The sequence below is a fragment of the Gastrolobium bilobum genome, unplaced genomic scaffold (assembly GCF_033153095.1).
Source record: "Gastrolobium bilobum isolate Gb01-03AN ecotype WA unplaced genomic scaffold, APGP_CSIRO_Gbil_v1 utg1269, whole genome shotgun sequence".
Taxonomy (NCBI): domain Eukaryota; kingdom Viridiplantae; phylum Streptophyta; class Magnoliopsida; order Fabales; family Fabaceae; genus Gastrolobium; species Gastrolobium bilobum.
Genome location: NW_026898540.1, coordinates 841,223 through 868,308, shown reverse-complemented (window position 1 = coordinate 868,308; position 27,086 = coordinate 841,223). Strand labels below are relative to the sequence as shown.

Genomic DNA, 27,086 nt, shown 5'->3' with positions numbered 1-27,086 from the left:
GGGAATATTACTGTAAAAATATTCTAAGCCAATAAGACCAATTTAGAAGAAAGTTAAGATAATGGGATGGATAAGTTTTTACCCAATGAAAAGTTACTTAACTAAGGTTAAGTGTTTTAACTTAGAAAAGCTTCAAATTGCTTCATCTCTCTCGATCTCTCTCGATCTCACCCGAAACCCCATGATAGAAAAGCTTGAAATTGTAACTTCTTCATCTATCAATGAAATTGATTGAAGTAAAGACCAATATTGCATAGAATTGTGAGGAGAACACAACCTATAATCCACTTTCTCTTACAAAGCCTTGTGTGAGGAGAAAAACCATTTAGAAAGTGATGCTCCATCTATGGAAGAGTGTCTTGGAGCGGCCCATTGCTTGATGTGATGTTTGCAATCCCTTCATTGCATGATTCTAGATGAGTTCATATTAAGATTCAAGCATTTCAATGGTTTCTATGATAATGGGTATATTAGGTTTTGATTCTTGAAAATGTGGCTTGAATGAGGTAGTTTGAGCATGATTGGGACTTAGGTCCTTTGGGGAAAAGTGTCTAGATGAGGATTTTAATGATGAAAATGTATTTGGAAGATCATTTTGCCTACCTTCCTTAAATTTCAAAATTCATGCCTAAATGTGGAGTTTTCTTGCATTCCAAGTAATGGATGTTAGAATGTGTAATGTTGATATTGATGGTGTCCATTGTGTTGCTAGAATTGAGCCTTATGGACCCTCATTGATTGAGCAAGAACGGAAGGACTCTATGGAACACGATTTGGTTACTTGAACTAAATCAAGTATAGGTAAGCTCTTCACTTATGTAATGTGTTGAATTGCCTAGATTGTTAATGAATATTGATATATTCATAGATGAAATTGATTCATGGCATTGCACCTTGTGTAGGTGTTCATTTTGTGAGTTTGTGAATTTGATATAAAGCTTGTTGATTGCATACTTAGTTCTGAGACGATGGTAGGTTGGAAGCTTCGAGCAGGTAAGCCTTTGGACTTTGGAATTTATCCCTTTATTGTTCCATCAAGCCCTGATGGGGTAGTGGTTATTATTGGTGTATGTAATTACAATAAAGTAGTTTAATGCATTCATAATGTATGTGTATGCACTAGGTGTGGCATATGATGGTATTTCCCTCTATTTTGTATGTTGCATGACGATGCGTAATTCATACTTGGTAGTTTAGCTGACTAGTATGACTATTTACATCTAAGAATTCTTAGGATGGCAGAGTGCTAGAGGGATGTCTTATGGAGATATTTTACACACTGCATGGATATGTATATATTATTTACTGTTATTGCTTTTACACTAGAAGTGAATTTTGGGGTGGAGGAATCTTCCAAGAATCCCTGATTTACTGAGATTTTTATCTCACCCCGTGTTGTGGGGATCCCCTTTAAGGTACAAACACTGAGGGTGCTAGAGCGTCTGTTGGCAGGAGGCTACAGTAGATTGACTTGTGCTGCATGTTGTTGACATAACTATCATTATTGTTTATGTTTTGTATATTATGGACTTGCATATAGCATGTTACTTTGGATTACTGTAGCATTATATGTTTATGTAGTCTTATTTGAGCGTATGTACTGTTGATACATGGAGGAGGGACTTAGGCTAGTATCATAGTTATTGGATATCTTTCATGTTGTTGATGCATGTAAAGGACTTTGATCATATGTTGTATATTAGTTAAGTTCCCATTTATGTAGTCTATGGACATTTAAGTATTTTGATACAATTATGTTGGAAGGGCTTGTACACCTATTGGATAGACTGAGATGATGTCAGTATTTATTGAATTGTTTATTAGGAAATTATCCCTAGATGTCCAAAAAACAAATAGAGCTCTGTCCGTTTGTTTGGGCGATGTTTAAGCGAGATTAATTGTTTCTGCAATTTATATGAGTTATAATTACAGTTTGAATTGTTTATAAATACGTAAAGTGTTTTAATCAGAAAAAAAGCATATTTTCAAAAGAGAGAAATTTATCCGCATTTTAATCAACGACTGTGATTATAACTGCGCTTAATATCATACGTGGTGTTAACAAACCAATTTTAGAACAGGGCGTTACAATGGGCCATTATTTAAGACTTTAGGTAAATGGATATTGCATTAATGTACTCTCCTGTATAAAGTGCACAAGTATAGTATCCTGGCCAACTTGTGAGGGTTCGGTTACAGGGCTCGTTTTCCCGTAATAGAAATGGGAAAAGCTACTACATATATAATTTAATGCCATTGTGCCATTGAAGTTTTTTGACCTAATATTTAATCGAGAAAGTAAAGATGCTTGCATAGGATTTGCAGTGGAGGGAACAGTTGAAGGCCAATCCTAGGACTCAATAAAGATTGTGCCCATTGTAGTCAAAATATACAATATTTGATCTAATGATGAACAGTTTGGATATTTTGTATTAGGTTATGTGTTCAATTCTCATCAATGTATCAAAAAATAAAATAAAATAATATATATATATATAATATGTAAGTTTTCAAAAAATAAAAAATAAAATACAATATGTACATTATCCATAGAGAATGTATACTTTACATGGGCTTAGCCTTTTGCATGTGAATTATTAAATCAGAAAAATATTTCTGCAGTTGTGGCAGAAATATTTTCTTGCCATAAATTGTCTTACCGATAAGATATAGTGTAACACTTTTTTTTTTATATTAATAGGGCTTACTTTTTGTGTCAGTGGCAGACTTCCTTGTGTAATTCACACGATATGTAGCACGATTGCATAATTCATACATTGTTCTTTGGCCTTGGGATTATTTGTCTAGAGCATCCTGTCGACGGTATGTTTACCAGGAAGGACGCTGTCGTTTGTATTTTGAGGACGGTGCGAGGCACTAGCAGAAATATTAGACAGTTATTTGCACACTTGACATGCATACATACATTCATGATTATGTTGTTTATTTTTTATTGCCTGAAGTGAAATTTTGGGTGGAAAAAATTCTCCAAAGACCCTTTGTTTACTAAAATGTTTATCTATCCCCGTGTTTTAATGACCCCCTTTCAGGTACTGATGATGTTATAGCATCTATTGGCATGAGGACACAATAGATTGCGTAATTATGGCGTGCTTAAATGTATTTTGAGTTATCCAATGTATATGTTAGATGAACATGCAAAGAATTTACATTTGATAGCCATTTGATATAGCATGATGCATTTTGTAGACTTAGCCTATGATCAGTCTCCGTTGGTATTTTCATGTTATTGGATGGAGCCAAAGACCTTGATCATAGTTATTTTGTGTAGATAAGTTTCAACATGAATTATTTTGAGAGACATTGATGTTGTAATAATGACATTGGACATTATTATGTAATCGTACATTGATGTAACCTAACAAGCACAGACACGCAAGTTTTTGAAAAATTTGCTTGTCCGACACGCGGTCAACTCTTCGACACGTTCTGACACGTTTTTCCAACATGCAGTCAACTTTTTCTGACAAGCGATCAACGCTCGGACACGCTCCGACACGTTTTTTTTAATCTTAATTTTATTTTGTTAACAAAATATAAGAGAAATAATTTATAAATTAATTTTTTTCTGTTATGAAATTTGACATGAAAAATTATCAAAGTACGAAAATTATATATATTTATATTTATGTTATGAAATTTAAATATTTGATTGGTTATATGACTTATTAAAGACTCTTATATGTATTAAATATAAATTATATTATATATATTAAAATTTTTATTCAATATCAAAACGTGTCCCAACATGTCGAAATATGACATTTTTTAGAATTAACGTGTCGACGTGTCGTGTCGTGTCCCGTGTCTGTGTCCGTGCATCATAGGATGTAACTGATATGCCTCCAACATAGATATGATTTTAAGCCAAAAAGATAAAGAATCTTGGTCAATCTTGGATAATAAGGGCTAGAATTGTTATTAGTTTGATAAATACCAATCAGATACCTCGTTATTGATTTTCTTTTGATTTTGTAGGGAAACAGGACAAAAAGAAGCCCATTTGGAAGTATAACGCTGAAGCCCCACGCTATTAACGTGAAACCTGCGCTAGTAGCGCCAGAAGAACTTTTTCATCTAGAGACTCCCACGCTATTAGCGTGGAACTGGCGCTAGTAGCACCAGCCATTTAAAACTCTCACGCTATCAGCGTGGGAACCACGCTAGTAGCGTGAACCTTCAGTATGCTGAATAAAACTCCCACGCTATTTGCGCCAATCTGGCGCTAGTAGCGCGGGAGGTACGGGAAAATATTTATTCTATCTCAGGTTGAATCAGAGGAAGATTGGACCAAGATGCAAGATGAAGATTTGATCAAGATTTCTAAGCACAACATAAGTCTATAAATAGAGACTCAGACCTCAGAGCAAAGTCATCTTTGGCTGGAGAGAATTCTTGGAGGCTTGCGCTGGAGATCAGGATTCCGACCGAGTTGAAGAACGAAGACCATTGATCCTTCATCTTCTTCTTCTTCTTTTTATTTATTGTTTTCATGAATACTTTTTATTTCTTTAATTTGTTTAAGCCAGCTATGTCTGGCTAGTTTCTTTTTGTAATTGGGATCATAGGCCCGATGTGAATCCTTTATATTTCCTATATTGCTATTTTATAAGTTAATTAGTTAGTTTGTTTTATTCTACCTGTGTTAATTTTTCTATATCCTGTTTAGAACTGATCACTCTAAATTATAGGGCTTTGAGGGTTAGGACTCACAATAGACATATTGGGGTTTTAGTCTGGACAAAGGTAGAATAACAATTTGTGCATGACCTAGACATGAGCTTAGATAGATTGCAGACTTATATTTCATTTGCTTAATGCTTAATTCAAGAGGAATTCCTAAGACATTAGAATTCTGATTGGATTAAAGAGTTGAAATCACTAAGACATTAGGGTTCAACTATTTTATAGGGAAATAATGAATTGTCTGAGCAAACCAATTAGTTAATTATAAAATACAATATAGGAATATAAGGGAGGATCGGAGAAGAAGTGCATCCTGGCTACAGTCTTTTTACAAATTTTAACCAAATTCATATTTTCTATCTGTTCTTGATTAATTCTTGCATGCTTTTTAATATTCTTGTTTTTAAAATTCTGTTTTTAAAATTCCAACACTCAACTACTTTCACAAATCAAACCAATTTTCTTTTCCAACTTAAGGGGAATAGTTGAATTAATACTTGGTGCATTAATCCTCGTGGAAACGATCTTTACTTATAATTTTATTACTTGAAACGAACGATATACTTGCCGATTTCGCAACAGTAACCATGTGCACTTTGATGAATTATGTATGGGAAAAGTGTGTATCATTTTGAAGGACACAAAATTGTGTCATTTTAAGTGAGAGAAATAGATAAATCATGAGAGAAAGAATGTGTGGGAAAAGTTTTAAATATGTGGGTCTCATCTTTTTGTGAGAGTGAAAGGATATAAGGTGTCATTTAAAATGACACACCTTTTTCCCATTCTGTATTTATATGATGGATGGACCAATGTAATAAGCTTTGAATTGGCAAAATGTAGGTAGGAAAATACTAATAAAATGTTTATTAGGTGTTATGAGAAATTGGAGAGGTGTACGTACCCCTTGGATGCAACAAAATGCTATCAAAATGTTTCTGTTGCGATCACGACAAGTATACCGGTCGTACAAGTAATAGAGTAATGAGTAAGATATCGTTCCCACAAGGATTAATTGCACCAAGTACTATTCTAACTATTTCCTCTAATTTGGATAGATCAATAGGTGTAGAGAAGAGTAATTTTTAATAAAAATAAAAATAAAACAATCACAATTAAAATAGAACTCGGATTGAATGCAGAGAATTAAAACGAATTTAAAGGAATCAATAATGAGACTACAACTAAGGAATATTTCACCTCTGATTCTCTTTGAGTAGTTTAAATTAATTCCAATAATAATTTATCTCAATTGTTTCAAAAAATTAATCTTCTAATTAATTGCTTGGTTAAATTCTAATGTCTTAGTGCCTTTATCTCTTTAATCCAATTAGAATCTTAATGTATTAGTAATTCCTTTCAGATTAAGCTTTAAGCGCGATGAATTATGAAAGTTTGCAATTCCTACAAGCTTATATCTAGATCATTCAAGAACTGATGTTTACCCTTGTTAGGATTAAAATTCCAATATGTCTATTGTGAACCCTAACCTTCAAATCTCTACATGAGTGATCAAATCATACAAGAATGTATAAAATTATTCCAAGGTAAAACACAAACAATTTGAGATAATTTTTTAAAGAAATAATTTAAACCACAAAAGGATTCACGTCGGATCTGTATCCCTAACTACAAAAGAAACTTGGCCAAACATAGCTAGCTTAAACTAAACAAAGAAAGAAAAAGAAGTAGAAGAAGAAGAAAAGAAATCAATGTTGCCCAATTCTTCAAGTCTTCTCTCTTTCTGAAGTTCTCCAATCTCCAGCAAAAGCTCATCTCTTTCTGAATGTGTCAGCCTCTTTCTGTTTTCAAGAGTTGCCTTTTTATAGTGATGAAACCATATCTTTTAATTTCTCATAATATCTTCAATGTAATCTTCACTAGAATCTCCAATCATATTTTTAATCAAATCCTTAAAATCACCCCTTTTATATTTTAAAGGAAAACTTTCCTTAAAAATATTCAAGAGAATCTTCAATAAGATCTTGAATCAATTATATGATTCAGAAACCCAAAGCAAATCCACTTGAGCTCTCCAATTTAACTCTTTATTGAGCTGAAAATTAATGCAAAATATAAGAATTTTTATGAGAATAAAATAACACTTTAATTATAATTCTCATAACTTTTAATAATTTTAAATCAATTTCATGCTTATATTAACCCTTAAGATATAATAAATTGGAGACTCATCAGTAAGGGTGTTCATCAATCGATCTAAAGCGATTCAAACCGCAATAACCGAACCAAAAAACCGGTAACCGAATAAACCAAAAATCGAAAAATTGAACACCGAAAAAAAACCGCAAATTTTAATTGGATTGGATCGATTTTCGGATTGGTCAATGAAAACCGATCCAATCCAAACCGATCCAATATATTAATTTCTCTCTACCCACTTGGGTTTTTCCCCAATCATAGCCCAAAAATTTCTAAACCAAAGACTCCTTAACCCATCAACTAAACTGAAGAAAAAGCCTAATCACATCTCATTAACAAAATTTAATTTGTGTAGAGCTTCATATCTCATTGCCAAAAAAGAAAAAAACTATATTATCGTTTAATGATGCTTTTATATTTAAAAAAAATAAAATTACAAAGTCAGTATATACAAACGATGTTATTTGCACAATAATCATGAAATAAATTTTAAGATTTTCAAAAAATCGAAAACCAATCCAATCCAAACCGAAAAAATTGGATTGGATTTGAAAAAAAAATTCAAACCGAATGGATGATTACATGATCAAACCGAAGGGATTAGATCAGATGATTTTTGCTTCCAAAACCGATCCAATCCAGACCGCGAACACCCCTACTCATCAGCTTCTACCCAGGGAAAGAATCGATTCCCATAGATTAGGAATCGATTCCCACCAAACAAGGGAGACAAATTTAGCTCATGTCTAAAATTTTACACATGGGAATTTGTTCCCATCAGGGAGGGAATAAATTCCTTAGTTCAGGAATCTGTTCTCAGAGGAAGGGAATCAATTCCCAAGAAATAGGGGAGGTTTGTGAGCTTCTGTCTAGCATTAATAGGGGCTGGGAATCGATTATCACCAGAGAGAGAATCGATTCCCCAATGGAAAAAAAAGGAATTTGTGATTTTAAGAGAAGTAATTAAGTGATCTTACTATAGATTGTGTAAATACCTATATTAAGACATAGTATAAGGTTTAGTGATACACTAAAGGGATGAATTACCTCATTACTGAGGTGAAAAAAAATGTGTTTTACAATCTTAGATTTGTGGTATTACCTATTAAGGGTTGTAAACTAATATAAAAGCTTCCAACTATGTATGTGTAACAATTAGAGTATTTGAATTAGTTGGTTACGGAAATTATTCGTTTTTAATAATTGAAAAAGGAAAAAAATTATACGTAATTAACAATTCAATTATTGTGATTGTAATTGCGCTTTAATATCATATGTAATGATAACAAACAGGTCCGGTAATATGGTGTTACAAGCATGATTTTTCTTTTTCTTTTTGTTAACAAGCAAGTTCAAATATAAAGAATATCAACATTACCTTTATCCCAAATTAGTTAGGGTATGTGGAGATGAATACAAATGAAAAGGATGAAAAAAAGGATAAAAATAAAATTAGAAGAACTATAAATACTATTAGAAATAAAAACTTAGCAAAATGATAATTTGGAAGAAGAATAAAATAAAATAAAGTGAAAAAAAGATACATAAGAAAGAAAATTACATGAGAAAAGAAAAAATAAGAAAGTTAAAATAAAAATACACAGAATAAAAATTAAAGAAATATAGAGATAAAAATAAAGAAGATAAAAAAAAACATAAATTAATACGGATGGGGTTGCGCGTGGTATCCCTGGTCCAGCTGCTTGTGGAGGTTTCATTCGTGATAAGTGCGGTAAGTGGCTTGGTGACTTTGCGTATAAATTAGGGAGGTGATATTCATTCAAAGTAGAATTATGGGGTGTCCTTAGGGGGTTGAAGATGGCTTGGAATGCTAGATACCATTACATCATTATTGAAAGTGATTCAACAAGTTTGATCATTGTGCTCACTAGCAATGGTGCAGCAGTCTGTGAAAATCATTTGATTTATCGCATACAGACATGGATCGATAAAAATTGGTCTGTGACTTTCAAGCATACTTTGAGGGAGGGTAACTCGTGTGCAGACTAGTTGGCGGATTTCATATTAGACTATGAGGGGCAGGAAGACTATCTTGTTTGCCAGGAACCTCCTCCTGGCATCCAGATACTGTTGTTTACTGATCTATTAGTTGTTGGGAGACATCGTGTTTTGAGTTGTAATAGTTAGGTTTCTTTTTGTGTTCTTTCTTTGTTTTGTGACTTAGGTCTTTTGTTTACCAAAAAAGTAAAAAAGGGAGGATACGAGGAAAATAGGAAGCAAAAAAGGGTCTAACCATCCGCAATGCTAATAGTTTCCCTCCAATCTGTCCTAAAACACATTATTCACCAATCTAAATCCCCATTCATTAAGTCTTGCTTTATTATCTTCCCCAAGTAAGTTTCGGCCGACCTCTTTCTCTCTTTATGTTGAGTTCTTTGTAAGACACTTTTGTTCTTATAAGAGCATTTAGGAGTTTTTCGCATTATGTACCCAAACTATTTCAATCTATAATACCGATACAACTCTTACCTTTCTACGAATATAATAAATATAGGAAAAAATATTTCTTCAGTTACTGGAGATAAAGTCATCTCCAGTGAACTCAAAACGACATCGTTTAGGGTTTATAAAATTAAAAAAATTATAATAATAAAGACTAATATAACCCTGCAATATATTAGAATTACAAAAATACCTTGATTTCTGCCCGAAAACGACATCATTTTTGGCTCATCAGAGAGAATTTATCTCAATTGACCAGAGAAATCTTTTACTCATAAATATAATAAGAGATTAACATTTAAAAACATTGAATTATGGGGTAGGATATTGTAATAACTAATTAGGGTTATTACCAATGTTTCTACCAATCAATTTCACAGTTAAATCGATTATGTTGATCCAGCAGTTATATTTATTTCCATCTTTGTATGAATATGATTCTCCATATTTAATACTTTATATTTATTTGCACCTTTGTATGGTTATGATTTCTATGGGGAATCATAACTATACAAAAATGAAAATAAATATGACCGTTGGAAAAACATAATCGATCTAACGGTAAAATTGGTTAATAGTAACATTAATAATAGAGAAAAATATTTCTCCAGTTAATACAGATAAGTTATCTGCATTTATTCCCAAAACAACATTGTTTTGGTATTGAAATCTTAACAATTATAAATATAAAGACTATTATAACCCTGAAATAAATTAAAATTACAAAAATACCATGATTTCTGCCCCAAAATGACGACGTATTGGGCTTACTGCAAATAACTTATCTACAGTAACTGCAGAAAAAACGAACATTTGATAATAATCCTAATTGATTGTTATAATATCCTATCCCTTGAATTATAATATAAATATTTAGGACTTAAAATTTTTAAAAATAATATTTAATTTTTAAATAATTAAATTAATTTTTTTATATTTTTAAATATACTATAATATATAAGTTAAAATATTTTTAAAATTTGAATCTAATCACACAAGAATTAGATTGGTACATGAATTTTGAATAAAACACATAATATTTAATGTGTTTTGCATTGTTCAGGTAAAGTCAAGTTTGAAGCCAGACTCAACCATAACCTTCCGAAATGAAAAAACATCTTGTATTTTTGCAATGATTAAATTTTATTATGTGTGTATTGACAATATTAATTACTTTTTTTTTTTGGTGAAAACAATATTAATTACTTTATTTATTCTTCAGCGCGGTTTTTTTTTTTTTTTCAAATTTGATTTTACTTTTATTCACCTCCAATTATTCTATAACATGAGTAATAAAACAAGATGTCTAACAAAAAATGTATCCTCTACATTCAGGGTGTGTTTGGTACGACGGTATTTGAAAGAATACTGATATATCTTCTTTGATAAAGTAAATTATTATATTTGGGAGAAGAAAAAAAAATCCAATTCCCAAACATCCTGCTTTTACCAATAATATCATTTACAAACAAAAATTACTGTTCTGATTACCTTTCATAATATGATAATTGACGATTCCTACTGAAGGAAAAGTTGAACAAGAAATTTTGAGACAAAAGTACCCCATTCCCCCAACACCCATCAAAAGGTAGGTACGTGCAGATGCGATCAGAACTGGGTTCTCCAATATATGCACACCATGTGTAATTGTATCAATTTGTATGATCATAGGTCCATCTAGTTTCACAAGCAATTAAGTAACTCATTGGCTAATCTTTTAAATTTATTTAATTCGTCCTTCTCAAAAATATAATCTCAGTTTGTTTACCAGTAATATAACATCCTAGGGGTTATTTTTGTAGGGTTATTTAAAAATAAATAAGTAGGGGTTATTATTGTAATATAAAATATGTATATCAATTTTGAAACTAAAAATATGTAAGGATTATTTTTGTAATATAACATTCTATTCTCAGTAATATTTCATTCTAAACCAAATATAAAATCAGTAATTCTTACTCAATATTTCTGCTAATATTTTGACGAACCAAACAGTTTTTTCCCACATGAATTTTCAGTAATTAAGATTTTCAAAAAAAAAAAAAAAATTCTTACCAAACACACCCTCGCTGTTGCGTGGTAACATAGCCCAAACTAATAGGATTCTTTCCTCTCTATTAGTTTTTTTAATTTTTCTTTTCTTTTCATCTTCCCCAGTCTCAAACACCTCACGCGCCATTCGGTTTCACGCGCCACCACATGGCTTCTTCACCAACACTCCCCATCTCGACCCCCGTATCCAACAGCAGCGCCGCCGCCGGTACACAATCGCAGTCACCAATGGCCACGGCGGCTCTCCGCGCCATCATTTCCCGGCTCTCCTCATCCCTCCGCCACGGATTCTCGGAGCGGCGCCCTTGGTCGGAGCTCATCGACCGATCCTCCATGTCCCGTCCAGAGTCCCTCACCGAAGCATACTCGCGGGTCCGCAAGAACTTCTCCTACTTTCGCGTTAACTACGTAACGCTATTGGCCTTCGCCCTCGCCGTCTCTCTCATAACCCACCCTTTCTCTCTCTTCCTCCTCTTCGCCCTCCTAGCTTCATGGACCTTCCTATACCTCTTCCGCCCCTCAGACCAGCCCCTCGTCCTCTTTGGCCGCACCTTCTCAGATCGCGAAACCCTCGGCATTCTCGTGGTGCTCACTGTTTTCGTTATCTTCCTTACCAGCGTTGGATCCCTCTTGATCTCCGCCTTGACCGTTGGTTTGGCCATCGTGTGCGCGCACGGTGCGTTTCGAGTCCCCGAGGACTTGTTTCTCGACGATCAGGAACCCGCCAACGCCGGCTTCCTTTCGTTCCTCGGCCGCGCTGCGTCTTCTGCCGCCGCGCCGGCTGTTCCGCGCATGTAAACGGAGGGATCTGGACTTTCTTTTTGTCCAATGGGCTTTCTTTTTAGGTTGGTTCAACAAATCCTCTTGTATTCAACTGAATTTATTTGAAATCGTTATTTTTTTATTATTTATTTAGAGATAGTTTGTGTTTACAATCTTTTTTTACTTGCAACTTCTTAGAATCATTTTTATGATTGATCGATCAAAATTAATTCAACATGGTAAGTTTAACTTTTTTTATAAAATATTTTTACAAATGATTACAAATAAATTATTTATATTTACTCCCAAAATAATATTATTGTGGAATTAAAATATTAAAAAATTATAATGTTAAAGATTGCAATTTTAAAATAAATTAAAATTGCAATAATACTTTAATTTTTGTCTCAAAACGATATTATTTTAAGCTTAATATAAATAATTTATTTGCTGACATTATAGGAAAAAAAACTATTATTATTATTATTAGGGAAAAAGAAATCTATTTAAAAAAAACAAAATAAAAAAAGAATTGCACACCTTCTTATAGTGTGTGTAGGAAAAGTTTGTTTTATCATATATACATGAGAAAAACAAATATCTTATTATTGTTATTTCTTTTTTTTGGGTGCAAAGCGAATTGCTTGAAGTTTTGTTTTCTTTTAGTCTCCAATTTATTGTTTTTGTTATGTTTGCCTGCGTTTTAGTGAAATATCCCTTAGCCTTATTCACACATTTACGTAAGTAGAGGAAAATTTTGAGGACATGATTTACACTTATTTCTCTATCTGATTTTTTTTTGCTTTGTCTTGTCCTGGCTGAAAGGAGGGGTTGAATCATTGTTGTCAAAAACTAATGTAAGAATGTAAAAACTTACGTTTTTATTAGAGTGGTACGTGTTAAAACGCAAGTAAAAATGGTCCTTGATAAAAACTGATAAAAACGCCGTGTAAAAATGGCAAAAACTTACGTTTTGACCGTTTTTACTTAAAACGAATTTTTTTTAAAAAAAAAATTTACAAAAAAAGAAATTAAAAAAAAAAACCCAATTTTCGTTTTCCTGAAATCATATGCACATATCTTCATATCTTTTTGTTTGGATATATGTCTTTTATAATTATGTCTTATAAAACTGCAATTCTATTATAAGTTATGCTATGAGAATTGTTTTGTGTTTTTGAATCATTGTGTGCATTAAAAGAAGTGAAATTATATCCTAATGAGCGATGATCCGAAATTGCAGAGTGTATGAAGCAGTTAGAACAGATTGGTTATCCATTACTTGTTAGTTATCACTGTTTATAATTTTGATATTTGGTTATAAAAAATTATTTTCCTTTTTAGATAGATAAGTGGCTTAACACACATCTTTATTATGTGATATTTTTTTTACATGTATATATGTAATTTTATATCTTGATCTTAAATAGTATAATGTAGAAACTTTATGTTTCGTGTCGTTTTTACGTTTTACGTTTCTACCACCCCTTTCGATTTCTATGTAGAAATTCGAGTTTGACAATATTGTATTGAATTCTAAGTCTATATATTAATGTAATGCTCCTACCTATGAATTTGAAGGCTGTCATTGTGGTCCAATTTTTTACAATTGTTTTTCGTCTGTAGTTATTTTAGGTTTGGTTACTTGTTGACTTTTGAGTTTACTCTACCTATTTTAGTGTTGGACTCCTACGACCGAGGAATGTGGCAGTGTATTTTATGTTTATTTTTAATGATGCGTGACAATGAAGTTCTCTGACATCTACTTTGTTTTGTTGTTTAGATTGTAGTTACATATGGAGTTCTTGTTGACCTGAACTGCATTCAAATTTCTGGAATTGGCTGTAGTATATGACTATAGGTTATTTGGTGTTAGAAAGATGATAATTTTTGGATTCGATAATTGAAGCCTCCTTAGAATCAAGAAAATTCAAGTAGCTTCCTATTTGTCTATGTAAATATTTTACGGATTATTAATTATCCGATAAATTTAGTTTCAGCTCTGTCGGATCCATATAAAAAATATGGATTACCCGACAAATTTAGTTCAAGTTCGGTCAAATCCATATAAAGAACATGACTCTTTCAGGACCATTTTTTCTATTTTCAAACCTCGAACATTTATGTAAATTTTAATTCTCACTGGAAGGGATTCTAATCTGTTATATGCAATGGCTGGATGAGTATGAGTTTGATTGGATTAGGCTAGTTTTGGTGGGATTCTTGTTAAATATTTTTTTTTAATGTTGACAGAAACTGTTCTTTTTCTCGCCGGTATGGGCTGGGCTATGAGTTTTTTTTTTTTTTTTTTTTTTTTTTTTTGAATCTAAGTAAAGACTCTGGTCATGTTAGGGGATATTAATCTGTGGGAGCTGTTTTGAATTCTAGTATAACCTGTATACTAGCTTTTTTCTATGTAGACAACTTATAAACTGTTTTCTTTCTCAAGTTCACTCAAAATAATCCAATAATGTTAGTTTCGACATGATATTTTCCATAAAAGTATTGCAAACTAAGTCTCATTCTCGGTAACAATTGATTTTATCTCCATGTACGTTCTCGGGTTATTAGCATTTTATATTTCTTATTTTTATTATTTTTCTTTCCGTTGTAATTGCTTCTAGAAGCTGAGCTGTCATTTTTTGCGCTTCTGATATTGTTAGGCCATTTGGTAAGGCTATTCTGTTAGCCATTTTGTAAGGCTATTCTGTTAGGCCATTTTTCTCTCTCTTAGGTAGTTTTTCTATATATTGCCTTTTGTACTCTCTTTTTCAAGTAAGTAAATATAGTACAGATTTCCTTCTCTGAGTTTTCTGAGTTCTTTTCTGAGTTTTCCTAATATGGTATCAGTAGAATTCTTTTCCTGAACCCGAGTCTCCTTCAATGGCTCGTGGTGCCAATAATCCTCGCCCACCACCAGCGGATTCTTCCTCTGGTTCATCTTCTTTCATGGAAGATTCTTCCAGTCCTCATTTTTTGCACAATGGTGATCACCCTGGCCTGGTATTGGTATCCCATTCTCTTACTGGTTCCAATTTTAGTTCCTGGAAGCGTGCTATGCTTCTTGCCCTTACCGCGAAGAACAAACTTGTGTTTGTTGATGGTTCTATTCTTCGCCCTTCTCCCAATGATCTGTTGTTTCCTTCCTGGACTCGTTGCAATTCCATGGTCATATCCTGGATTTTGAATTCTGTTACTAAGGAGATTGCTGATAGCCTCCTTTATTTTACTACTGGATATGAGGTTTGGAATGATTTACAGACCCGTTTTTCCCAGGCAAATGGTCCACGTATTTTTCAACTCAAGCAACACGTTTCATCTTTTTCTCAGGGCTCCCTTGATGTTAATGCCTATTATACAAGGTTGAAATCCTTGTGGGATGAGTTACAGGATCACCTGCCTCTTCCCTCTTGCACATGTGGTGCTCTTCATGCGATTCGCACAGGCAGGGAGCAGGACCACGTCTTGCAATTTCTCATTGGCCTTAATGACTCATTTTCTTCTGTCCGGGCTCAGATTCTCCTCCTTGAACCACTGCCGTCACTTGCGAAAGTCTTCTCCATGATCTTGCAAGAAGAACGCCAACGTCAGCTCTCTATTTCCTTGCCTATTCCGGTTGTTCCTGACTCACCCCTTATCAACTCCGCTGCCCCTCCTTCTCACAACCCACCCACGGCCGCTGCTACTTTTCAACGTCGCCCTAGATCTGTTTGCACTTTTTGCAACCTTTCTGGTCACACACGTGACAAATGTTTTAAATTACATGGCTACCCTCCTGGGTATAAACCCAGATCTCCTAGGCCCAACCCGACTCCTCACCAGGCCCAAGCCCATTTTGCCCACTCTCGGCCCTCACCCCCACTTCTCCCTTTACCATCGCCAGCTTCCTCACCTCACCTTACCTCACCGACAGCTACCCACTCCTCTGATGTGCCACTTGCTTTTACCCCAACCCAATATAATCAGCTGCTTGCGTTGCTACATCAAAATTCTGCACCGTCATCTTCGTTCTCCACTTCGTCCGTTACTGATTCCTCACCATCGATAGCAAGTTTCAGTGGTAAGCCACCTCTTGCTCTCCCTCCGTCTTGTTGGATTTTGGACACAGGTGCCACGCACCACGTTTGTCTTTCTGCTACTCTCTTTTCCTCATCTTCCTCATCTGATTCTTTGGTGTCTTTTCCCAATGGGTCTTCTGCAGTGGTCACTGATGTTGGTTCAGTGTCCATTTGTGGTCTTTTTACCCTACACAATGTCCTTTGTGTTCCTTCGTTTTTCTTCAATCTTTTATCCATAAGTGCTTTAACACGTGATTCCCCTATTCTTGCTCATTTCTCTGACTCTCATTGTTCTCTTCAGGACCGTGCTTCGGCAAGGACGATTGGGATTGCTAGAAGACACGGCGATCTTTACATACTTGACACCACACACCTTTTCCCAGCAGATAATGTTCCCCATTCCTTTTGTTTTTCTTTTACTAAAAGACCCTTCCCTCTGGCATTCCAGATTAGGGCACCTCTCTGTTTCCGTTTTAAATTCAATGAAATCTTTGCTGGGTTTTTCTGATATTTTGCGTACTGATCATCATTGTTCTGTATGTCCTCTTGCAAAACAAAAACGTCTTCCTTTTATTTTAAATCCCAAGTTATCTGCATCTCCTTTTGATTTGGTTCACTGTGACATATGGGGTCCCTTTCATACAATTTCTGTAGAAGGATCTCGTTATTTTTTAACTATTGTGGATGATGCCACACGTTTTACATGGACTTATTTTTTGAAAAACAAATCTGATTTCTCTTCTGTTTTTCCCATGTTTTATAAACTTGTTTACACACAATATTCTTTGCCTATTAAATCCATCCACTGTGATAATGCCCCTGAGTTTCTCTTAACATCTTTTTTCTCCTCTAAAGGTATTAAACTTTTCCATTCTTGTGTCGATCGTCCTCAACAGAATTCAGTTGTAGAACGCAAGCACCAGCATATCCTTAATGTGGCACGCTCCCTTCAATTTCAGTCCCATATACCACTACCTTATTGGCAAGATTGCATCCTTACTGCTGTCTATCTAATTAACCGCACCCCCTCACCCCTTCTTTCAGCCAAAACACCCTTTGAACTCCTTTGCCATAAACCTCCCACATATTCCCATCTTCGCATTTTTGGCTGCCTTTGTTACAGCTCCACCCTATCCAGAAATCGTCACAAATTCTCCCCCCGCGCCCTGCCGGCTGTTTTTATTGGGTACCCACCTGGCTTCAAAGGTTATAAGCTTCTTGATTTGGAGTCCAACCGTACTTTTATTTCTCGTGATGTTGTGTTTTTTGAGAGCATCTTTCCTTTTTCCATGAAGTCTCCCATTCCCTCTCCACACACAGAATTTACTGTTTTGCCTACTTCATTGCCTACTGCTCCTCCTTCACAGTCTCCTATTTTTTACCAATCCTCTCCATCTCACACTTCACGGCCTAGAAACCCACCCTCATATCTTAGTGATTATGTTTGTTCTTCTTCCACCATCCATCCCCTGTCTAATTATATTACCACTCATCGTTTTTCTCCTACATATGCAGCTTTTATTAATTCTGTTTCTTCACATTTTGAACCCACCTCCTTTTCTGCTGCTTCCCAACTTCCGGAATGGCAAGCTGCAATGCAAGATGAACTTTCAGCCCTTGAGCTCAATAAAACATGGACAGTTGTTTCTCTTCCACCTGGAAAACAGATTGTGGGTTGTCGTTGGGTCTACAAGGTAAAATATAAGTCAGATGGTTCCCTTGAGAGGTACAAGGCTCGTCTAGTGGCCAAGGGGTTTACTCAACAAGAAGGTGTTGATTTCTCAGAAACTTTCTCCCCTGTTGCGAAACTTACAACTGTACGGCTTCTCCTTGCCCTTGCTGCCATTAATAATTGGTCTCTCATCCAGCTTGACGTCAACAATGCCTTCCTTCACGGTGAGTTGTTGGAAGAGGTTTATATGCATTTGCCCCCTGGCTATTCTTCTACTCAATCTTCTCTTCCACCTAATGCTGTTTGTCACCTCCATAAGTCCTTGTATGGCCTTAGACAAGCATCACGACAATGGTTTGCAAAGTTTTCCAATACATTGATTTTACTTGGTTTTAATCAGTCACAATCTGACCATTCCTTATTTGTGCGTTCTTCTGCTTCATGCTTCATTGCTGTTTTAGTCTATGTGGATGATATAATTGTTGCATCTAACAATTCTCTTGAAGTACAACTTCTTATTGATAATCTTCACAGCACCTTTAAGCTCAAGAATCTTGGTCCCTTACGTTATTTTCTTGGGCTTGAGGTAGCCCGTTCTGCCAAAGGTATCTCTATATGTCAACATCATTATGCCTTGGATATTCTTAAGGATTCTGGACTTTCTGGTTGCAAACCTCGCAGCACCTCCCTTGAAGTTGGTCTTAAGCTCTCTGCCTCTGAGGGAGATCTCCTCTTTGACCCTTCCATGTACCGCCGCTTAATTGGACGTTTGATTTACTTAACAATCACAAGACCTGACATCTGCTACACTGTTAATTTTCTCAGTCAATTCATGGCTGCCCCACGCCTTCCTCATCTTCAGACAGCCCACAAATTGCTTGGCTATATCAAGCACACCATTGGTCAGGGCATTTTTTACTCCTCTTCTTCTGCTGTTCAACTTAATGCTTTTTGCGACTCTGATTGGGCCTCTTGTATTGATAGTCGTCGGTCTGTTTCTGGTTTTTGTGTCTTCATTGGGGATTCAATTATTTCTTGGAAATCCAAGAAACAACACACTGTTTCCAGATCCTCCACAGAAGCCGAATATAGGTCTATGGCACTTGTCACATGCGAACTACTCTGGCTGTTTTCTCTTTTGAAGGATTTCAAGGTTCTACATTCTGGTCCTGCTCATTTATTCTGTGACAATCAATCTGCTCTTCATCTTGCTGCTAATCCTGTTTTTCATGAGCGAACAAAACATATCGAGATAGATTGTCATCTGGTTCGCGAACATATCATCAAAGGTAATCTGAAAACATTCCCTGTACCTTCATCAAAGCAACTTGCAGATATTCTCACCAAGGCTCTGCTTCCTTCCAAGTTTTCAACTCTGATATCCAAGATGGGAATTCTGAATCTTTATTCTCCATCTTGAGGGGGCCTATTAGCATTTTATATTTCTTATTTTTATTATTTTTCTTTCCGTTGTAATTGCTTCTAGAAGCTGAGCTGTCATTTTTTGCGCTTCTGATATTGTTAGGCCATTTGGTAAGGCTATTCTGTTAGCCATTTTGTAAGGCCATTCTGTTAGGCCATTTTTCTCTCTCTTAGGTAGTTTTTCTATATATTGCCTTTTGTACTCTCTTTTTCAAGTAAGTAAATATAGTACAGATTTCCTTCTCTGAGTTTTCTGAGTTTTCCTAATACGGGTTATTGGGCTAAAGAGCAGTGCTAATACTGGGTCGGTTATCAACAGTCCCTAGTGGTGAGTGATGAGTGCACATTTCGAAGGATAAAATTAAGAAGTGTTGGACAAATTTTTGCACTTGCCTTGTGTCCGTTTATTAATTTAGATACAACATGGTAAGGAGCATGAACCTAAGTTGATTGGACAAAATCACAAAACAACATTACGTGGTTTTGAATTTAGCAATTAAGCGCATGTTTAAATTCTGTTTCCAAAAAAATAGTTTTTTGACTTTTAGAAAAAAAAAAGAAAAAAGAAACCTGTTTAATAATGTCTGTTTTGTAAAAATAGTTTTAAAAATTATAATTTTTTTATAATCAAATTTAAAGAACATATTTAAGTTATTTTTGTTTTGTATTTTGACTTTAACTTTCAAAGCAAAAAAAATAAATGTAAAAAATACTTATTTTATTAATTATTCTACAAATAAAAAGAAAAAAAAAATCAAACCGTACCTAATTTTCTCAAGCTTTAAACATTTGGTAGTTAAGTACTTCTATACAAAAAGACAAGAGTCCTAACTCCTAAGTATGAATGTGAATTTAAAATCATGAAACTGAAAAACTTCACTTGAATAAACACCGGTTGAATCTTTTTTTGTTTGATACATTCACACCGGTTGAATTAAGTTACACCGAACAGTCAACTTCGTTGACCATTTTTTTTTTCCCTTTTACTTATAAATTTGTAACAAGTTTTTAGTCACTGATTCGCGTGTCATTTTTTTGATTAATTTGTCGAAATTGATTAAAAATGGTGCTCATTAGCATTTTAATCATATCATTTAGAAAATGACTTAATCTTTGTATAACACCTACTTCCTTTTCAATTTTTTTTTTATTTTTTTTATGAATGGCCAAAATTACTTTCGCCACTCTGTTACAGAAAAACGAGGTGAACAAAGGTGTCAACTGCCAAAGGATATAGCTATAAGCTATGGCTCATGCAAAGATGATGTGGACCAATATTTAAGTACCATTTAAAATGATGACGACGATTCTTCTCTGATTTCAGGACCGTCATAATGAAAATATTTTCGATAGAGGAATACAAAATACTCGATATTTCTTTTACCAAATATAATAAAGAGTTAGGATATTCTAATTATTTTTTTTTTTTACTACCACTCCATTATTATTCTAATCATTATTTGATTAAAGGAAAAGTTGAATGAAGAGAGAAAAAAAAAAAACTTTTGAATCCAATGATGATTAAAGTGATAGTAAAGTAGTAGTAGAAAAAATAAGTAGTAAGAATATCCTACCTCTGTAATAAAATGTAACACTTTCACACGACTACAGTACCTGCTTTTGGAAGTTAATGTAGACTGTATTTTATATCCAGACCCGGACCCTGACCACGTGACACTTCAGTCAAACGTGGAATATACCAGTCGATCCAAGTCAGCCACGGGAGTGTCAGGGGCACTTCAGTAATTCCAGCGCATCTTGTAATTATGACTTGTGTGTAACTGGAAGCAAGAAAATATTGCAGAAATAGCCGTTGGGGGAGGCTTTGGGGCGCGGGTGGGTAGTAAAAGAAGAGAGGTGGAACATGCCACGATCTTAACCCCGGCAAAAATACACATTAGTACACACACACTACCATTACTAATAGATTTAGTAGTTATAAGGAAAACTAGCCGTTGGTCGTTGTAAGAAGAAGAGTCTCTTTTGATTTTTGTTTTTTAATAAACCTACTCACGTGAAACAATGGAACATTCATATTATGGTATTGAATATTGTTAGATATGACTCATATTTTGCATGTTGATGAAAGTAGTTATTGGCAAGGTCAATAAAAAGCTAATTGGGGCTTGGTTTCCAGGTGGGCGAGCGGAGTCCCGCCTCGTAGAGGTTTAGTGAGCAGCGCCTCCGACCCCATATAAAGCCTGATATTGTTATTGTTGGACTATGACATATTATAATTTTTCTTTACTTAATAGTTTGGACTTGAGTTTATGAATAACTGTTATTATGATTTAAATCTTATTTATATTCCCTTGTAAATCAAGTCATTATAGAGTAAATACAATATACATAAGATGAATAAGATAAATCATCGTGTTAATTTTTTTTTTTTTTTTTTCAATTTGTATGTTGAGCGATTGTAAATTTCTAACAACTAGCTCTCTCCAAAAAAAGATTTTTTGCAATCACAATAATTTAAAGTCAAAATCTTACTTAAATGAAATCAAATATCTACCAATTAAATCAAGAGATTTACATCTATCATTTAACATGATCATAACAATTTTTCTACACACAACATTTTGTGGAACCCACAATTTTTGAAGCAAAAAAAAAAAAAAAAAAATTTGACACGCAAAACAAATCTCTATAACATAACACAATCACTTTTACTACAATATAAGTCTTCTAAAACTCTTAGATCAAACCCTTTGATATTTAAGGAGAGCCTCTGAACCTGCATGATTTTCCACTTTCTCCCCAACACAAGATTCTCCCTCTGACGCTCTCAACCCGCGCGCGCACTTACACAAACTTATGACCATCACGTGCTCATTCTCAGTTTTCCTCTCTCTCTCTCTCTCTCTCTCTCTCTCTCTCTCTCTCCACTACAAAAACCATCCTTCAATTGTTGCTCTCTTGTTTCCTATCTACCACACACTTTGACACTCCCCCGATTCTCTTTTTCTCTTGCAATAGAAACACTGTCTTCTTATTGACACAAGAGAGAACGCTGACCAAGTAATAACTCACACTCTTATCAAAGTTTCCTATCTTGTTTCCTCTTATTTCTTATTACATTGATTGTTTTTGTTATTCATATTATGGTAATGGAGAATAGGAATCTGACTTCAATATGCTTTGACCATGACCCTTATCAGATTTTGCAACTTGCGATGAGAAATGCAGCAGATTGGCACCATATTTCTGATAAGAAGAAAGAAAGATGGAAGACCGGGTCTAAGAGACACAACAACCCATGTTGTTTTTTAAGGTTGTTTCTCGGTTGGTTCTTATGGGTCCAATGTTTGTGGATTCTTCTACTCCCCACCTGTGTGAAGCCAGTTTTGGGAGATGATGAGCGTTGGGATGGAGTGGTTGTGACAGAGTCAAATTTCTTAGCACTTCAAGCATTCAAGCAAGAGTTGATTGATCCCAAAGGCTTCTTGAGGAGCTGGAATGACAGTGGTTATGGAGCTTGTAAAGGAGGTTGGATTGGTATTAAGTGTGCTCAGGGACAAGTTATTGTGATCCAGCTTCCATGGAAGGGATTGCGGGGACATATCACAGAGAAGATTGCCCAACTTCAAGGGCTCAGAAAGCTTAGTCTTCATGATAACCAAATTGGTGGTTCAATCCCTTCAGCACTGGGACTTCTTCCCAACCTCAGAGGGGTTCAGCTATTCAACAATCTCCTTACAGGGTCCATACCTCCTTCGTTAGGTTACTGCCCTTTGCTTCAATCTCTTGATCTCAGTAACAATTTACTCACAGGAAATATTCCTGATAGCCTTGCCAATTCCACTAAGCTTTATTTGCTTAACTTGAGCTTCAATTCCTTATCCGGTTCAGTACCAGCTAGCCTAACTCATTCAGTTTCTCTCACATTCCTTTCTCTTCAACACAATAATCTCTCTGGCTCCATTCCTAACTCATGGGGTGCTAGTCTGAAGAATGATTTCTTTCGGCTTGAAAATTTGATCCTAGATCATAACTTCTTCACTGGAAATATTCCTGCTTCTTTGGGCAGCTTAAGTGAGCTCAAAGAGATTTCCCTCAGTCATAACCAGTTTAGTGGAGCTATACCAAATGAAATAGGAACCCTTTCTAGGCTTAAAACATTAGACTTTTCTAATAATGCCTTGAATGGGAGCTTGCCTGCTACCCTTTCTAGTTTATCCTCACTTACACTGCTGAATGTGAGGAACAACCACCTTGACAATCAAATTCCAGAAGCTTTTGGCAGATTACGTAATCTTTCTGTTCTAATTTTGAGCAGAAACCAATTTAGTGGTCATATTCCTTCAAGTATTGCAAACATTTCCACGCTTAAGCAGCTTGATTTGTCACTGAATAATCTCAGTGGTGAAATTCCAGTCTCCTTTGACACTCAACATAGTCTTAATCTCTTCAATGTTTCTTACAATAACCTCTCAGGTCCTGTTCCCACTCTACTTGCCAAGAAATTTAACTCAAGCTCATTTGTGGGAAATATTCAACTATGTGGATACAGCCCTTCAACCCCATGTCCTTCCCCAGCTCCACCTCCTGAAGTGTCAAAACACCACCATTATAGGAAATTAAGTACCAAAGACATAATTCTCATAGTAGCAGGAGCTCTCCTCATTGTTCTGGTAACACTTTGTTGCATCCTGCTCTTCTGCCTGATCAGAAAAAGAGCAACATCAAAGGCAGAGAATGGCCGAGCCACGGGGAGAGCTGCCGCTATGAGGACAGAAAAAGGAGTCCCTCCTGTTGCTGCTGGTGGTGAGGTTGAAGAAGGTGGTGAGGCTGGAGGGAAACTAGTCCATTTTGATGGACCAATGGCTTTTACTGCTGATGATCTCTTGTGTGCAACAGCAGAGATAATGGGAAAGAGCACCTATGGAACTGTGTATAAAGCTACATTGGAGGATGGAAGTCAAGTTTCAGTAAAGAGATTGAGGGAAAAGATCAGTAAAAATCAGAGAGAATTTGAATTAGAAGTTGGTGTTCTAGGGAAAATTCGACACCCAAATCTTTTGGCTCTAAGGGCCTATTACTTGGGACCCAAAGGGGAAAAGCTTCTGGTTTTTGATTACATGCCTAAAGGAAGTCTTGCTTCTTTCCTACATGGTAAGTACCAGGTAGTTTGATATTGCAAAGATTGCTACAATGATCATATTTGCTTTATTGATAGAGCTTATCAATAAGTTCAAAGTATTTTTCCATCTTGATGCAGATCGTGGACCTGAAACATCCATTGATTGGCCAACAAGGATGAAAATAGCACAGGGCATGACTCGTGGCTTGTTTTACCTTCATTCCCAGGAGAACATTATACATGGGAACCTTACATCAAGCAATGTCTTGCTTGATGAGAATACAAATGCTAAAATTGCAGATTTTGGTCTTTCTAGGTTGATGACAACTGCTGCTAATTCTAACGTGATAGCTACTGCTGGAGCATTGGGCTACCGTGCTCCTGAGCTCTCAAAGCTTAAGAAAGCCAACACCAAAACTGATATCTACAGTCTTGGTGTTATTTTGTTAGAACTCCTAACGAGGAAGTCACCAGGGGTGTCTACCAATGGTGTAGATTTACCTCAATGGGTTGCCTCTATTGTCAAAGAGGAGTGGACAAATGAGGTCTTTGATGTGGAGTTGATGAGAGATGCACCAACAGTTGGTGATGAGTTGCTAAACACATTGAAGCTCGCTTTGCACTGTGTTGATCCTTCTCCATCAGCAAGACCAGAAGTTCAGCAAGTGCTCCAGCAGCTAGAAGAGATTAGACCAGAGAGATCAGTCAGTTCTGGGGACGATTTTAGCACCATGTAGGACAATTTTTGCATTTACATTAAAAAGCCAAAGCCACTCCCTGTTAAACCCGACTAGCGAGTGTGGGGTGGAGGAAATCCTTGTACGGAGCCTTACCTTTGCATAATTGCAAAGAGGCTGTCTCCTGGATTCGAACCCATGACCTTTCAATTATGAAGAAACCGTTTTACCACTCTCCGGTTCACCCCTTTTTTGCATTTACATTATTATTTCTTTATTTTTGTGCCAAATGTAGTAGGGATAAATAGTCTATAATTCTTTCATTCTTATATTTTTTTGCCTGTTTGAATGCTAGTGTCTGTCCATATTGTTATGCTTTAAAGTGTTTCCACTATTAACACTTCATTTCTCAATGGAAATGAGTTTTGCACACCTTCTTGCGTCTCTTCCTCTGCGTGAGTGTAATCTGTTTCCTCCAAGGCACATAATAGTTGATATTCTATCATTAGCTTACAATCAATAAAGCAAAATATCTCCAAAGTAGCATGAAAAAGTCGATAACAAAAAATGTACTGCCAACTTCAAAATTCACTTAACAAATAATGTGCTACTTACTTGGAAACAAACGTATAAACTGTGAAAGCATATACTAAATCCTAATTGACATAAAAGACAAGGGAAGAATGGAAATTGTCATCATTGAGAAAGAATGACAGGGAAGTTCAGTTCACCATCTATTAACCTCCACACTTGTGATTCAATTAATCAAAAAAAAACCTCAAGATTGCAAAATACAGCTGAGTGTTAGATGACTTCCCAATCTATGAATTTAAAAAGCTAGTTCTGATGACAGTTTTTGAACTGTCAATAATGCACTTGATCTATCAGAAAATGCATATTATTGATGGCTAGAATTGTTCCAAGTTATTCATGTAGTTTATCCTGAAACATAGAGAAAATACAACTCATCAACAACAGAAAATGTAGTTACAGATATACATTAGAAGATCTGTCATTATGAAAGTTTCAATTGTAGATTTATATACAAGATAAAAAATTATAACATACGACATTAGATCTGTCAATGTCAAATTTTTTATTGTTTGTGAATTCAACTCTCTATATAACCTGCTTCGATTTAACAGCTGCAGCCCTGCAGTTGTCACATTTATCATGTCAGCTTTTCGTATTTTCTGAGAATCACATGAGGCTTCTCTCTGTCTCAAATTTAGTTAAGTTTTACAAAATACCAATCTTAGTTCAAGCATTGTTTCCCCCATTGTCATGTAACCTGCAAACCAAAGCTGATAAATGGTAGAAATTCTAAGGTAAGTCCCAATTACCATAATAACTCAAATTAATAATTGACATATGTAAAAGAATATTTTAGAGATACATCTAAAATGAAAATTACAGCTGTATCTCTGCACTTGACTAGCTTGACTTTGATTATTGACATGGCATTATGCATCAAGAATTAGTGCAATGATTTATTCTCTGTTCTAATGAATGTGTTTTAAGGTAATCGATATGCTGGTAATAAATGCATGGACCCGAACCATTTTTGTTGCTCTCCAAAATTAGCCTGTGCTATAGAAATTACTTGTATAGCTGGACTTTTATTTTTAGGCAATTAGTCACACTGACACGAAAATAGTCAATTGGCTTTTTTGAGATAATATCTGAGCTTATATGCTTGCTAGCTGTTTTTTAGGCTGTAGTGACAATGGGTGAACAAAAAGATGGCACTGCTGCTAAGATGCAAACGAGTCATCAATATTTTTGTTGAGTTGTATTTTGGCCGGCCCACTTTACAAGCCCACCAGTTGGGTCCAATCTTTAAAACCTATACCTAGAACCTTCTAGAGAGCACTCATGATGAGCCATATAGGCTCATCACTGGAATTTTTCCCTTATCTCACACTGCTGCCCACTGTGCACTGACAGTGAGGTAGCATGTCTTGTCTCCTTGATAAGACAAGGCTAGGTGACACTTAGTAGGGCTCTTTCTCCCATGCTGCAGAGGGACT

At 35.3% G+C, this 27,086-nt stretch overlaps 3 protein-coding genes across 3 annotated transcripts; all 3 read left to right on the top strand.

The window, feature by feature from the left end:
* Positions 1-11,363: 11,363 nt before the first annotated feature.
* LOC133317276 (PRA1 family protein B3-like) lies at positions 11,364-12,198 on the top strand. The gene has a single exon (XM_061519135.1). It carries the CDS (start codon positions 11,530-11,532, stop codon positions 12,178-12,180), a length of 651 nt encoding a protein of 216 aa, XP_061375119.1. The 5' UTR covers positions 11,364-11,529; the 3' UTR covers positions 12,181-12,198.
* A 2,829-nt stretch (positions 12,199-15,027) lies between these two features.
* Positions 15,028-16,710, top strand: LOC133317230 (uncharacterized). Its single transcript, XM_061519070.1, has one exon. It carries the CDS (start codon positions 15,028-15,030, stop codon positions 16,708-16,710), a length of 1,683 nt encoding a protein of 560 aa, XP_061375054.1.
* Positions 16,711-22,406: 5,696 nt separating this feature from the next.
* On the top strand, positions 22,407-25,116 carry LOC133317229 (probable leucine-rich repeat receptor-like protein kinase IMK3). Its single transcript, XM_061519069.1, has 2 exons — positions 22,407-24,411; positions 24,518-25,116. The coding sequence occupies exons 1-2, from the start codon at positions 22,407-22,409 to the stop codon at positions 25,114-25,116; spliced, it is 2,604 nt and encodes an 867-aa protein (XP_061375053.1).
* Positions 25,117-27,086: the final 1,970 nt, after the last annotated feature.